The sequence below is a fragment of the Mustelus asterias genome, chromosome 4, assembly GCF_964213995.1.
Source record: "Mustelus asterias chromosome 4, sMusAst1.hap1.1, whole genome shotgun sequence".
Lineage (NCBI taxonomy): Eukaryota > Metazoa > Chordata > Chondrichthyes > Carcharhiniformes > Triakidae > Mustelus > Mustelus asterias.
The window spans coordinates 85782537-85798605 of record NC_135804.1 but is presented as its reverse complement, the minus strand read 5'-3'; the positions used below and the strand labels follow the sequence as shown (position 1 = coordinate 85798605).

Here is a 16069-nt window from a genome sequence, read left to right as displayed (position 1 = left end):
TTCTTAGAAATTACAAGCCAGCACTGGCTATTAGTCATCCCCAAAAACACCGGGAAAGAACAAGTTTTAAAAAGAAGGTATAAAGACAGGCACTCAGTGCAGGAGGACTAGTGTGCAACAAAAATCTTTTACACCAACTCGGCTAAGAATGCAGGTTTGGTATATCACAGATTGCATAGGAATATATGCACTTAGGAATAGGAGTAGACCATCGGGTCTCTTCTGCCATAAGACCATAAGACATAGGAGCAGAATTAGGCCACTCGGCCCATCGAGTCTGCTCCGCTATTCAATCATGGCTGATATTTTTCTCATCCCCATTTTCCTGCCTTTTCCCCATAACCCCTGATCCCCTTATCAATCAAGAACCTATCTATCTCTGTCTTAAAAACACTCAATGACCTGGCCTCCACAGCCTTTTGCCACAAAGAGTTCCACAGATTCACCACTCTCTGGCTGAAGAAATTCCTCCTCATCTCTGTTTTAAAGGATCGTCCCTTTAGCCTGAGGTTGTGCCCTCTGGTTCTAGTATTTCCTACTAGTGGAAACATCCTCTCCATGTCCACTCTATCCAGGCCTCACAGTATCCTGTAAGTTTCAATAAAATCCCCCCCCTCATCCTTCTAAACTCCAACGAGTACAGACCCCGAGTCCTCAACCATTCCTCATACGACAAGCTCTTCATTCCAGGGATCATTCTTGTGAACCGCCTCTGGACCCTTTCCAAGGCCGGCATATCCTTCCTTAGATACGGGACCCAAAACTGCGCACAATACTCTAAAAGTACTCTAACAGCCTCAGAAATACAATACGACCATGGCTGATCATCCACTTCAATGCCTTTTTCCCTATACTATCCCCAAACCCCTTTAAGCCATTGGTATTTAATAATCTGTTAATCTCTATCTTGAACATACTCGAATGACTGAGCTTCCAAAGCCCTGTCCAGAGAGACACAACCCGCTGAGTAAAAACAAATGTCTCCACGTCTTGGTCCTAAGTGACTTCCCCCTTATTTCAGTCAACACGGGTCAGTGGGCCACACATTTCACATGTAAAGATCTGCTCATTTATCTGACTTCCTGTACATTTTAATGGTTTTCCTTCTGCTTGCTTAAGTGATTTAACTGTTGCTGGTAAGAATGCTTTAATCTCTCCTGGGCTCTGCCTGTTCCACTCACAGCTCTCCAAATACTTCATAAATTGCCATAAGCTTTGTAAGTCATCATTACAGTAAATATTCTAAAGATATCAGCAGTTAGCACTGATTGATCTTATCACTCCATTTCATTTTTATAGGGAAAACACTTACACTTAGGCCCGTCGCACAGCAGGTCCAAAAACATACTGAGGAAGTGAGCATGGCGACCTGTTAGCACCTGGCCACTGTGACAGCTCCTCATAGGTAGTCCGGAGTGTGGTTTCTGGGATACGAGGGCACAGCAAAACAAGGGGAGAAGGGCGGGGTATGAATCAGGAGTTGAGGACAGTGGGGGGGGGGGGGCTCTTGGGATAGAGGTGGGATTTGTAGGTTGAGCACAGTAGGAGGGATTGGGGGTCAAAGATAGTGAGGGAGAATCAAGTGCAGGACAGTGAGGGAGTCAGGACTCGAGGGCAGTGTTGGAATTAGTTGGGTCGGAATATGGGGAGTGTGGGGAGGGGAGGTGGTTCAGAGATTAAGGATAGTAGGGGTGTATGTGGGAATTGGGGACAGGGAGTGAAGGGAGGTATCTTAAAATTCAAACATATTACACCCTGGTCTGAAACCGGTTTCTTGTGGGCAGTACAGAACTGATCCTAAATCTTTAGAGTTATACGGAAGGCTGTGTTGCAAATTACATAACTAGGATCTGAAAGTTAACCTCTTAAAGATGATTAAACTACATGTTGTTGAGGCTACATAAATTCCAAATTTATCCTGCGACAGAAATATTGAGAAAATACAGAACGTTTGTTTCTTCACATTAGAGAAAACATCAAAACACCGTCAACCCTTTGGGTAATCATAATTGAAAACCAAATTCAAATGAACTGAAATTTCATTGGAGAGGCACACCTTCTCGCTTTGCAGAAAACAGAAATCGTAATTTGGAAAGTCTGATGATGATAGGAAAGATTGATGGGAAAAGAGATCAAGTCAGATAAAGAATAATCGTTCCAAAGAGCCTAATGAACTGGATAATGTCCCATCAATGAAGATAATCCATTCCTCCTGAGCAAGATTAACATGGAGGACCATGGTCACCAATGCCCTCTTAGAGCAAGGTAACGGAGGAGCTCGTTAATGGCACTGGGGAGGCTGGCATTGCAATTGTTAATGGTGATTTCAGCAAACCCGAACAGGCTGGTGCACTACACCATAGACAGGTTGTAAGAAGGTGTCTGAGAGGAGGAGAGGGATTGGAGGACATTGAAGTGTTTAGGGCCTTTAAGATTGATGGGCAAAGGCCGGCCTTGGGTGGGTGGGGTGGGGGCGGGGGGGGAGGAAGGCATGAGGGGAATGATAGCGGTGGTGTGGATGGACAAGAAGTCAAAATACAGAGTTTGGGGATTGGATTTTTAGGGTTGGAGAAGGTTACAGAGGCAGAGATGAAACAATGAAAGGATTCGATAAAAGAATGGACATTTTCAGAAGAACTTTTTCCCAGTCTGTGGCAGTGAATTGGGGATATTATGTGTCACAATGTGGCAGTTTGAATGGTCTCGCTGATGCTAGGTGTTTAACACACACTGAACGTTTGAATGACCAGGATGTTAAGAGGGTCACTCTCAATTGCTGTTCATTAAATTTCTAACAGCAGAGAACCAATCTCATACTTAATTTTTGTGTGCCACACTGTAGTGAATTACAAGCAGGAATGATGTTAGCTGTGCTGAAATCATGCTTGCTCAATCTCAAATTAGACTGACAGGCAGTAGTGGTTTTGTCTGTGAATCTTTGCTGGTAAATTTTACAGTATAATCATTCTATCGCCATGTCCTGTGCAATGTAAAACCAGGGCAGACAAACTGTGACTGTCACATCAGTGTGACTGATCAATTCACTTGTTTTTGGCATCAATACAATGTCTCCTCTGTCCCTACAAGAGCAATTGGTTTGCCTCAGTTTTGTTTAGATTGCCCAGAGACTGAAGAGTATCAAATAGCAACAATCATTTCACAAGCTCTGTGCTGCAGAGTACAAGCCTGTCCGACAGCCGCTGAGACAAATCCAACCCGGTATCCCTCAGAGAAGTTCATAAAAAATTAGGATATGGACGTCACTAGCAGGGCCTGTATTTATTTCCCATCCTTAGTCGCCTCTGAGAAGGTGATGAGCCTCTGCAGTCTGTGGTTCAGATACCTCCCACAGTGCTGTTAGATAACAAGTTGCAGGACTTTGACTCATTGGTTGGATCATGTGTGGTTTTGAGATGATGGTGCAGCCTGTCCCCTGGTACCTCACATTTTCCACATCTTTTGCCTAAACATGTAGGCATTGGAGCAACATTTTCACGTTTAAAACCTGCACATTTAGGGCTTTTTATTGAAGAGATTTTGTACAGTAATGTGACTTGTTGATCAATTAATACTAAAGAATCTGATGTAAGATAAAAATCAACCTCTGCCTAGTCGATGGGATGGTGGGAGGGCTAAAATTGGCTTGCGTGCCTTGAGGTGGAGGGGAAAATCCCAACTGGAGGTGCCACCCTTGATCATTGTGCAGGGATATCTGCGTGTGTTTGTCTTTGTGGACCCCTCCATAACTCTCCACAAATTATTCAACCCAGCCTGAGAGTTTAGTGTAGTGGGTTCATGGCCAGCAGCAACCAGATGTCCAGGCTCACCAGGCTGACTGGTTGAGGGAACTGTGCAGCTCAGTAATCTGGGCTGGAATTGTGCCCTCATCTTGTGTGGTCAGTGTCTAAACTAACATCACTCAACTCGCTCCCCAGTGTGGATCAATATATCACACATAGCAATGTGATATACCAGATGATCTGGTCATTATCACAACACTGTGGGAGCTTGCTGTGCACAGTTTGGCTGCCATGTTTCCTCCATTACAACAGTGACCATACTTTAGAAGTATTGCGTTAGTCTGTAAAGTGCTTTGGAACAACCTGAAATTGCGAGAGCCCCAAAACAAATACACAATTTTTTGCGTTTTTGCATGTTCCGCAGTTCAAAGTTCACTTTTGTTTGCTCTGTGTGGGCATCAGGAAACTTTGCATGTCAACTTTGCATTTGGATTTTTTTAGAAAGATATTTTGAACATTAGCGTCACTTCATCAATGGTGCAATAAAGAAACAGTTTGAACCTTGTTAAGGAGATCGCCCCTTGTTGCAATGACCCATGCGTCGAGAAAAATAAAAATAGAATTGTGCAAAAATCGAGCGTCTCCTTCAAATGAGTGAGGGTATTTTTTCTTTTAATTGCCATGGCGTCTGGAGTTTGAGCAGGGATTTATTCGACAATTAATGATGCGATTCCAACACACAGCAAGAAGTTTGCTGGGAATCTGAGTTACGTGATGAGGTGGGGGATTGTTTGGGAGAGGAATTGCTCTTTGAGTTGCTTCTGCATATCAAATCCCCAGAGCAGGATTTTTAGTGTACAACGAGCAGCCGGCAGCATTTGCTCATTTCCTCAATTAATCCTAAAACATTCTTTTGCAGACTGAACAGTTCCAGTAGCGTCTAAGTGTCACCCTGGTATTTTCAGTACTTCCAAGCTGAGACTGACTATTAATCTCATTCATGCCTGATTTTCTCCCTCCGGATTTGGATTTTGAAGACAGTGGAAAATGGCTGTTGTCCAATCTAAATATTATTGTATCCAGGACGCTCTTAGTGCACTCAGTCCATGTCCCAGAATTTGTACCGCTTTGGTCAACCATAAAACCCTGCAGTGAGACCCCGAAAGACAAGTCATTTGAAAACCATAAAATTCTCGATCAGGTCATTCTGTTAAGCATTTATAATAAAAATAGAAAATGCCAGAAAAACTCAGTAGGTTTCATGGCAGCATCTGCGGAGAGAGAAATCAAGTCCAGTTTGACTTCTTTGGAACAGTCCAGAACAACTCTCCTCTTTTTGAGTTCTGAAGAAGGGTCATATTGGACTCAGAACGTTAATTCTGTTTCTCTCTCCACAGATAGAATCATAGAATCCCTACAGTGCAGAAAGAGGCCATTCAGCCCATCGAGTCCGCACTGACCACAATTCCACCCATGCCCTATCCCCATCACCCCGCGTATTTACCGTGCTAATCCCCTGACACTAAGGGGCAATTTAGCATGGCCAATCAACCTAACCTGCACATCTTTGGACTGTGGGAGGAAACCGGAGCACCCGGAGGAAATCCACACAGACACGGGGAGAATGTGCAAACTCCACACAGTCACCTGAGGCTGGAATTGAACCTGGGACCCGAGCGCTGTGAGATAGCAGTGCTAACCACTGTGCCAGCATGCCAAACCGACTGAGTTCTATCTGACATTTTATGTTTTTATTTCAGTTCTCCAGCATTTGCAGTATTTTGCTTCTGTTAGCATTTGTGTTGTCTCCTAACTTGTATTGCTCTGTACTAAGCAAGAGAATCAAATATCTTTTTGGTTTCGGGCAGGAAAATTTGTTTTTGTTTGTCAATGCAATGATGCCCATCAGTGCGAAGTTCTATAAAGGTTTCCCTCTTGCTAATTTTATTTCTCTTTTCCACATTCCTCAGCGAGGTCTTCAATCTGGAACGTGGGGGTAGAATCTTCCCTGTCCTGCTTTGGGCGGGGTGGGGGTGGCACTAGAAGGTGGTCCTAGAATGATTTCACACAGGTTGGCGTGAGCAGCGGGGCTGACATGACATTAGCGGCTGGCAAATCTATGTAGACCTGCCTACCCACAGCTCCCCCAGCCCCTCATCTCTGCCACACATAACTGGCACTGTGGGCCTAACCCAGTAGGTGCCTGGGGATAACTTTCAGTGGTTGGCCTGGGAAACCTCAAGAAGCCTCCCACACTACATTGGAGCCACCACCATCAATGAGGCCACATGAAGATTCCGCCGCTAGCAAATGGCACACTGCCTCCCGTCACTGAGAAAAACACCGTGGGGAGACCAGAGAATCCCAGCGATAGTGCAGCTACTCCCTAAGATTCCTCACTTGTAGCATTTCCCCATTTGAGAGACGGAAAACTGATGTGTTCCCTGTTGGTTAATGGAGTAACTGGAATAACTTGGCCATCAAATATTTCTTTACCATTTTCTTCCCACTGCCTATTCTGTTGGTTGTTTCACCTTTACTTCCATCTTCTCCTGGCTTTGAAGCAAAATCTGTCCATATTGGGGCAGCGTGGGGGCAAGGGTGGTCGGGGGATCTTGATGGCTTTGGCGGGAGCCACAATCTGACAGTCGATGTTGGGTCAAAATCCTGGAACTAACAACAATGTGGAATTACCATCACCACGTTGACGGCACCACCTTCCCAAGGCAACCTAGGGGTGGGCATTATAATTTTAAAAAATGGAATACATTTCAATTTGTGAACTAAAGTTGCTATGTTGCCTTAATCCACTGATAATGAGTACTGCTAAGAAAAAAGCTTCCTAAAATTCCAGGTTCACAAAAGATCAAGTAGACAATTGACAGAATAAAAAATATAAGGTCAAATGGGGCCTAGTTGCAGAGCTTGGCACCCATGTGATCCTGGCACGCATTGTCAAAAATAGAGCAGCAGTGTTTTGGAAAGCTTTGCTTTGGGGTGTCTCCTACACTTTAAAGGCATCACCTGATGAGGTTGAGGAGCCAACTCCAATCTACTGCTTGCCAAAGCTAATGGAATGAGCACCTGTGCTGGTGGGCATACTGTGAGTAGCTGCTACATGTTCAGCCTTTTGTGTCTGACTGCTGGCAACTTGGCTGCCTGCGTAGCTCTTGAATTGTGATTGAATCTGAAATCAGGCTGCCTCTTGTTGCTACCAAATTTGGTCATTAACTGCTTGGCAACAATTCAATTTGAGAATCCTCTGTGTTTTTTACTTTCCCATAAATGGAAGGCCATTGCTGCTGTTTTGATCTGGATTACATTAATATCCAAGCAACGGTCGCATTAGACCCTGAGCATAATTTATTGATAAATGATGTTCACATTGATTGTAACAGTGCATGGGTAAAATTCTGTTGCTGCATCAGCCTTAATCGATTTAACTATAGGCTTCACATATAGACTCGGGGGGCTGTGTTTGATAGAATAGTGCACTGTGTGACTGGATTAGTTTGACTGGATTGCCTGCAATTTTACAACTCATCCGCTTTATCCTGGACCACAATGTCTTCACCTTCAACAACCAATTCTTCATCCAGACACACGGAACAGCCATGGGGACCAAATTCACACCTCAATATGCCAACATCTTCATGCACAGGTTCGAAGAAGACCTCTTCACCGCACAGGACCTTCAACCGATGCTATACACTAGATAAAAAGATGACATTTTCTTTCTATGGACTCATGGTGAACAATCACTGAAACAACTATATGATGACATCAACAAGTTCCATCCCACCATCAGACTCACCATGGACTACTCTCCGGAATCAGTTGCATTCTTGGACACATGCATCTCCATCACCTCAGCACCTCACTGTACCGCAAGCCCACGGATAACCTCACGATGCTCCACTTCTCCAGCTTCCACCCTAAACGTTAAAGAAGCCATCCCCTACGGACAAGCCCTCCGTATACACAGGATCTGCTCAGATGAGGAGGATCGCAACAGACACCTCCAGAGGCTGAAAGATGCCCTCATAAGAACAGGATATGGCGCTCGGCTCATCAATCAACAGTTCCGACGCGCCACAGCGAAAAGCCGCACCGACCTCCTCAGAAGACAAACACGGGACACGGTGGACAGAGTACCCTTCGTCGTCCAGTGCTTCCCCGGAGCGGAGAAGCTACGCTATCTTCTCCGGAGCCTTCAACATGTCATTGATGAAGACGAACATCTCGCCAAGGCCATACCCACACCCCCACTTCTTGCCTTCAAACAACCGCACAACCTCAAACAGACCATTGTCCGCAGCAAACTACCCAGCCTTCAGGAGAACAGTGACCACGACACCACAGAACCCTGCCACAGCAACCTCTGCAAGACGTGCCGGATCATCGACATGGATGCCATCATCTCACGTGAGAGCACCATCCACCAGGTACACGGTACATACACTTGCAACTCGGCCAACGTTGTCTACCTGATATGCTGCAGGAAAAGATGTCCCGAGGCATGGTACATTGGGGAGACCATGCAGATGCTACGACAACAGATGAATGAACACCGCTCGACAATCACCAGGCAAGAGTGTTCTCTTCCTGTTGGGGAACACTTCAGCATTTGGCCTCTGATCTTCGGGTAAGTGTTCTCCAAGGCAGCCTTCACGACACACGACAGCGCAGAGTCGCTGAGCAGAGACTGATAGCCAAGTTCCACACACATGAGAACGGCCTCAACTGGGGTCTTGGGTTCATGTCACACTATCTGTAACCCCCATGACTTGCCTGGACTTGCAAAATCCCACTAACTGTCCTGGCTGGAGACAATACACATCTCTTTAACCTGTGCTTAATGCTCTCTCCACTCACATTGTCTGTACCTTTAAGACTTGATTACCTGTAAAGACTCGCATTCTAACCATTATTTTGTAAATTGAGTTTGTGTCTCTGTATGCCCCGTTTGTGAACAGAATTCCCACTCACCTGACGAAGGAGCAGCGCTCCGAAAGCTAGTGGCTTTTGCTACCAAATAAATCTGTTGGACTTTAACCTGGTGTTGTGAGACTTCTTACTGTGTTTACCCCAGTCCAACGCCGGCATCTCCACATCGTGATTGGATTAGTAGCATAGTTGAGTGGCGCATGAACCATACATGGTATTTTGAATCCTGGTTAATGGCATTTATATTTTGTTGCTTTGGTGTGGCATACTGAGACAGACTGGATGGGGACTGCGTTTGGACTGACCTGACAGACACTGCTCCTGCAGTGCCACTCTGGACTTTATCCTGCTCTATTGATTTTAACATCTCAAGACAATGGCACTGTGCCATTATTCTCAAAGGAAATGACCCCTCAATGGCCGATTGATGGCAATAGCAGAAGGTATTGAACCTTTTGTTTTTCTCCCTGCTCCCTTCTGTTTTGCAAATGGTTTGGCCTACTGATGACTTCATGAAACAAACAAGTATCCCCCACTCCCGCATCAATGCAGAGGGCTGTTGCTGCTTTGGGACAGTTTGTTAATTTGTCTTAGTTGCTGCTTTATGAAAACAAAGGGAAGCTGGATGGCTGCTTTTGCAATATTTCCATGTTCGTCCCCTCCAAGTGTTTTATTTAACCGTTTCAACAAAATATGTTCCTGAACAGTGGAAAGTCATCGTGACCAGATTTGACTATTTCGAAATTTTGTTCTAATGTTGGGAGAGTTAAATACCTTTCTCCTTTTTCGTATTTTACTCCCGGACTAAGGCATAGGATGGTGGGATGTACTAAAACCTTTTCTATAGTGCCTCAGTAATGTACCCAATCTCAGTCTAGAATAGTCCTCTCTACAACCCCACTGAGACATTGCTCTGTCCAACACACCAACCATTTTGTGGCCTCCCTGAATTATGGAACGTTTTATCACAGACACCTAACATGCATCTCCGCAACTGTTGATGTCTATAAGTTTAAACAAGAAGAAGCTAAACCATACAGATCAGGAAAATCCCCGGCTCGATCTCTGGTCTGTATTGAGTTTTGTTAATCTTAAACAGAGTGCTGGTGGGACCACCACTGGCTGTTAGCAAAAGGATATTCATTGGAATTTCTGCTCCTGCTCATTGGGCAGAAAATCCTGTCAGAAAATGCAAGTGCGATGCAGATGCATGGTGATACAGGATTGGACTGTGTTGGCAATTCTGCTGGATATCAATAGCCTATCGGCATTATATATTATAAAATATACAACACAGAAACAAGCCACTCCATCCAAAAGGTCCATGCTGGTATTTCTGCTCCGCTTTATTCCCTTTCTTCTTCTATATCCAACTCTATCAGTGGAACCCACCATTCCTTTCTCCCACATATGTTTATCAAGCCTCTTCCTAAATCTTTCTTCTCCCTAATGCATCTATACTATTTGCCTCAACCACTGCTGTGATAGTGAGTTACATATTCTCACCACTCTCTGGGTTTCTTCTGAATCCCTGATTGAGTGTTTTGGTAACTATCTTATATTGAAGGCCTCTAGTTTTACACTTCCCACAAAACACGCTTGTCCAAATCTTTCAATTCAGATCACTCCTCGGCCTTCATTTTCAACAAAAAAGTGACCCTTCCCCGTAGGCACAGTGGTTAGCACTGCTGCCTCACAATGCCAGGGACCCGGGTTTGATTCTGGCCTTAGGTGACTGTGTGTGGAGTTTGCACGTTCTCCCTGTGTTTGCTTGATCCTCTGGGTGCTCTGGTTTCCTCCCACAGTCCAAAGATGTGCAGGTTAGGTGGATTGGCCATGCTAAATTGCCCCTTAGTGTCCTAAGATGTGTAGTTTAGTGGAGTAAATATGTGGGGTTATTGGGATGGGGCGGAGGGGGTGAGCCTCTGTCGGAGAGTTGGTGCAGACTCGATGGGCTGAATGGCCTCCTTCTGCACTGTAGGGGAATCGGATTCTTTTTTTCCCGAACGGATAATCTTTCAGCTTTTGTATTAATTCTAGCAAAAGGAAGTTTAGCATCTTCTCCACTGCCTCTATATTGGTATTATAATGTGATGACGAGAACTGTGCTAGGTGTGATCTAACCAAAACTTGAAATAAGTTTAGCATAACTTCTCTAGATTTCAATACTATCCCTCCAGAAATAAATCCTTGTACTTTGTTCGTTTTCTTTATTCAGCTGTCTCATTACTTTTAGTGATTGTTGTAATATGCCTTTTAGGAATAATAGCATGCCATCAATAATAGGGAAGTGTGACATGTAAGACAGTCTCAGTTTCACTTCAGCCTGTGAGCAGAGCACAACACACTCAGCTCTGCTGTTGATGTCTTCAAGCCTTTCTACCTTCGCATAGATGTTCTCGTGTACCAAGGCTCACTGAATGAACCCACAACCCTTATGAAAGATTTTTGCTTTTATATCATTATAAAAAGATGACAGTTATTTGCGTATTTGCGCTCTACCCTATTGGGATTCCTTTTCTTAGCAAAACGTATTCCTTATTTTGCTGAAATCTATTTGCAAGTTGCGTGATGGAAAAATTGACGATGAGAAATGAGACAGATGTTAAGTACATTGACAGCGTGGGGGGAGCATGATGATGAGGGAGAATGCAGAGAAAAAGAGAGAAATAAAAAAAAAACAAATAGGAAGGCAAGGAAGAACCGTGAAATCAAATTATCAAGGAACATAAAACTTTGGAATTAAAAGTATGATTTCCAAACTTGTGGAAGGCAACAAATTTGGGGGGAAGGGCAGTGAGGGTCAATACTGAGGACGGCAACAAATTATAGGAGAATATTGATAAACTGTCAGAATGGGCAGGTATTGCCCTCTGCAGTAAATGCTGGCGAGCCAGCAATGCCTATATCCCAAGGATAAATTAAAAAAAGAGTGCTTCTCTCAGGCCCACAGAGGAAATAGGTGTTGTGGCCAGATTGGAAGGTGGGCCATTAATCCACTACCAAACTTGTATATCTAGGTAGAACTGTGCTAGTAGAATCAATGATGTGGAGATGCCGGCATTGGATTGGGATAAACACAGTAAGAAGTCTCACAACACCAGGTTAAAGTGATGTCTGTGTCAATATGCGCGATCTTCTTGGAGATCCTCTCCACTTGGAACCGGCAGTTTGCGGTGTCAATAATAGTCATGATGATGTCTGTGTCAATATGCGCGATTTTCTTGGAGCCTGGTGTTAACCTTTAACCTGGTGTTGTGAGACTTCTTACTAGTAGTAACAGACAAAGAATATATTATGCATCATTAAGATAATGACCACTAAACGATCAGCAGTGTATATTTAGTCTGTAGTTTTAGAATGAGTAACTGCCAGGCTGTGCACAAGCTCCTCGGGCACTGGGGCCTCCTTTATGTGTTTCTGCATTAAATAATTGGTGTATTGGTTTCATTTGCAGATCAAGAAACAGCAACAGGAGGTATTGGATTACCTGCAGGCCAACAAAATAGAGTTTGAAAGATGTGACATTGCAGTCAATGATGAAAACAAAATGTTTATGAGGGAGAACGTTCCTGAGAACTGCCGACCTGAAAGTGGAAACCCACTTCCACCTCAGGTCTTCAATAATGACCATTACTGTGGGGTAAGGCGACCTCTCACAAACATTATTGTCTCTATTAGTATTTGTGAGCTTTTCTTGAAAATTCAGTAACTTATCTGACTGACAAAATATGCTTCAGGATTTTAATAGGCCTAGAAAGGAATATTGTTGATATCAGTGGACGAATGTTTAATTGTGCAATGTCACCTATGTTGGTGATTTTCTACCTCCTTAGTATTCTGCTATACATCCTTCTCTGCTCCAAAACCATGGCCTTCTCTCCATCCCTCAGCTCAGCCACGTGTGGCCACTTGATCAGCAACTTCACTCCTGTCATTTTGAACTTGCATCTCATCCTCTATCATTTTTAACCACCCCTCAGCTCTTCCAAAACTCTTCTCCTGGTTCCACAAATCAAGCCTCTTGTTTTCTACTCTCCTCCTGCACGATTTTCCTTAAACTGACCTGCTCCGAGACATCTTCCTGTATGTGAGGAGTGCCTTGGATCTCCAGGTGGTTGTATGCCTGTGCCTTTGCCCACTCTTGTAGTGGAAGTATTAACCATTTTGAATCTAATGGAAAAAATGATGATAGAGAAATACATTTACATATCAGCTTTCTAAAACTTAAGGTCCCTGTAATAATCTCTCTCTTCATCTACTGTGAGCTGTAGTGTCACTTTATTGATTAAAGCTGCTCAAATGATTCAAATCTCAAAAACTTATGGTTATTTCTTTTAACACCCTATTTAATACCAGAAATCAACTCTGGATTTGAGAGAAAATGATGTAGAGATGCCGGTGTTGGACTGGAGTAAACACAGTAAGAAGTCTCACAACACCGGGTTACTGTCCAACAAGTATATTTGGTAGCACAAGCCACTAGTTTCGGAGCGCTGTTCCTTCATCAGGTAAGTGGGAGTTCTGTTCACAAACCGGGCAAATAAAGACACAAACTCAAATTACAAAATAATGGTTGGAATGCGAGTCTTTACAGGTAATCAAGCCTTAAAAGGTACAGACAATGTGAGTGGAGAGAGCGTTAAGCACAGGTTAAAGAGATGTGTATTGTCTCCAGCCAGGACAGTTAGTGAGATTTTGCAAGCCCAGGCAAGCCGTGGGGGTTACAGATAGTGTGACATGAACCCAAGATCCCGGTTGTGGCCATTCTCATGTGTGTGGAACTTGGCTATCAGTCTCTGCTCAGTGACTCTGCGTTGTCGTGTATCGTGAAGTTGCCTTGGAGAACGCTTACCCGAAGATCAGAGGCCAAATGCCCGTGACCGCTGAAGTGCTCCCCAACAGGAATAGAACACTCTTGCTTGGTGATTGTTGAGCGGTGTTCATTCATCCGTTGCCATAGCATCTGCATGGTTTCCCCAATGTACCATGCCTCGGGACATCCTTTCCTGCAGCGTAATCAGGTAGACAATGTTAGCCGAGTTGCAAGAGTATGTACCGTGTACTTGGTGGATGGTGTTCTCACGTGAGATGATGGCATCCATGTCGATGATCCGGCACGTCTTGCAGAGGTTGCTGTGGCAGGGTTGTGTGGTGTCGTGGTCACTGTTCTCCTGAAGGCTGGGTAGTTTGCTGTGGACAATGGTCTGTTTGAGGTTGTGCAGTTGTTTGAAGGCAAGAAGTGGGGGTGTGGGGTTGGCCTTGGTGAGATGTTAGTCTTCACCAATGACATGTTGAAGGCTCCGGAGAAGATAGCGTAGCTTCTCCGCTCCGGGGAAGAACTGGACGTCGAAGGGTACTCTGTCCACCGTGTCCTGTGTTTGTCTTCTGAGGTCGTCGGTGCGGTTTTTCGCTGTGGCGCGTTGGAACTGTCGATCGATGAGTCAAGCGCCATGTCCTGTTCTTATGAGGGCATCTTTCAGCCTCTGGAGGTGTCTGTTGCGATCCTCCTCATCTGAGCAGATTCTGTGTATATGGAGGGCTTGTCCGTAGGGGATGGCTTCTTTAACATGTTTAGGGTGGAAGCTGGAGAAGTGGAGCATCGTGAGGTTATCCATGGGCTTGCGGTACAGTGAAGTGCTGAGGTGACTGTCCTTAATGGAGATGCGCGTGTCCAAGAATGCAACCGATTCTGGAGAGTAGTCCATGGTGAGTCTGATGGTGGGATGGAACATGTTGATGTCATCATATAGTTGTTTCAGTGATTGTTCACCATGCGTCCAAAGGAAGAAAATGTCATCGATGTATCTAGTGTATAGCATCGGTTGAAGGTCCTGTGCGGTGAAGAGGTCTTGTTGGAACCTGTGCATGAAGATGTTGGCATATTGAGCTGCGAATTTGGTCCCCCGCGATGATGGCATTGCTGCAACGGCCTCAGTACTCAACGCCGACAACTGCCAGTTTCCAGATGCAATTTTACAACTCATCCGCTTCATCCTGGACCACAATGTCTTCACCTTCAACAACCAGTTCTTCATCCAGACACACGGAACAGCCATGGGGACCAGATTTGCACCTCAATATGCCAACATCTTCATGCACAGGTTTGAACAAGACTTTTTCACCGCACAGGACCTTCAACCGATGCTATACACTAGATAAAACGATGACATTTTCTTCCTTTGGACTCATGGTGAACAATCACTGAAACAACTATATGACGACATCAACAAGTTCCATCCCACCATCAGACTCACCGTGGACTACTCTCCGGAATCGGTTGCATTCTTGGACACACGCATCTCCATCAAGGACGGTCACCTCAACACCTCACTGTACCGCAAGCCCATGGATAACCTCACGATGCTCCACTTCTCCAGCTTCCACCCTAAACACGTTAAAGAAGCCATCCCCTACAGACAAGCCGTCCGTATACACAGGATCTGCTCAGATGAGGAGGATCGCAACAGACACCTCCAGAGGCTGAAAGATGCCCTCATAAGAACAGGATATGGCGCTTGACTCATCGATCGACAGTTCCGACGCGGCACAGTGTAAAACCGCACTGACTTCCTCAGAAGACAAACACGGGACTTGGCGGACAGAGTACCCTTCGTCGTCCAGTACTTCCCCGGAGCGGAGAAGCTATGACATCTTCTCCAGAGCCTTCAACATGTCATTGATGAAGACAAACATCTCACCAAGGCCATCTCCACACCCCCACTTCTTGCCTTCAAACAACTGCACAACCTCAAACGGACCATTGTCCGCAGCAAACTACCCAGCCTTCAGGAGAACAGTGACCACGACACCACACAACCCTGCCACAGCAAACTCTGCAAGACGTGCCGGATCATCGACACGGATGCCATCATCTCATGTGAGAACACCATCCACCAGGTACACACACTTGCAACTCGGCCAACGTTGTCTACCTGAAACGCTGCAGGAAAAGATGTCCCGAGGCATGGTACATTGGGGAGACCATGCAGACGCTATGACAATGGATGAATGAATGAACATCGCTCGACAATCACCAAGCAAGAGTGTTCTCTTCCTGTTGGGGAACACTTCAGCGGTCAGAGGCATTCGGCCTCTGATCTTAGGGTAAGCATTCTCCAAGACAGCCTTCACGATACACGACAACGCAGAGTCGCTGAGCAGAGACTGATAGCCAAGTTCCGCACACATGAGGACGGCCTCAACAGGGATCTTAGGTTCATGTCACACTATCTGTAACCTGCACGACTTGCCTGGGCTTGCAAAATCTCTCTAACTGTCCCGGCTGGAGACAATACACATCTCTTCAACCTGTGCTTAACACTCTCTCCACTCACATTGTCTGTACCTTTAAGACTTGATTACCTGTAAAGACTCGCATT

At 45.1% G+C, this 16069-nt stretch overlaps 1 protein-coding gene across 3 annotated transcripts in view; it reads left to right on the top strand.

Annotated features, from left to right (window-relative positions):
• The window catches only part of LOC144492825 (adapter SH3BGRL-like), a 119924-nt gene that overhangs the window by 81495 nt on the left and 22360 nt on the right, over positions 1 to 16069 (top strand). For 2 of the 3 annotated variants that reach the window (XM_078211321.1, XM_078211319.1), the window contains one exon: positions 12145 to 12330. In XM_078211321.1, coding sequence (XP_078067447.1) covers positions 12145 to 12330 — 186 coding nt within the window. Of the gene's footprint in view, positions 1 to 6804; positions 6844 to 12144; positions 12331 to 16069 lie in introns of those variants that run through there. The other variant, XM_078211320.1, reaches the window with a different exon arrangement.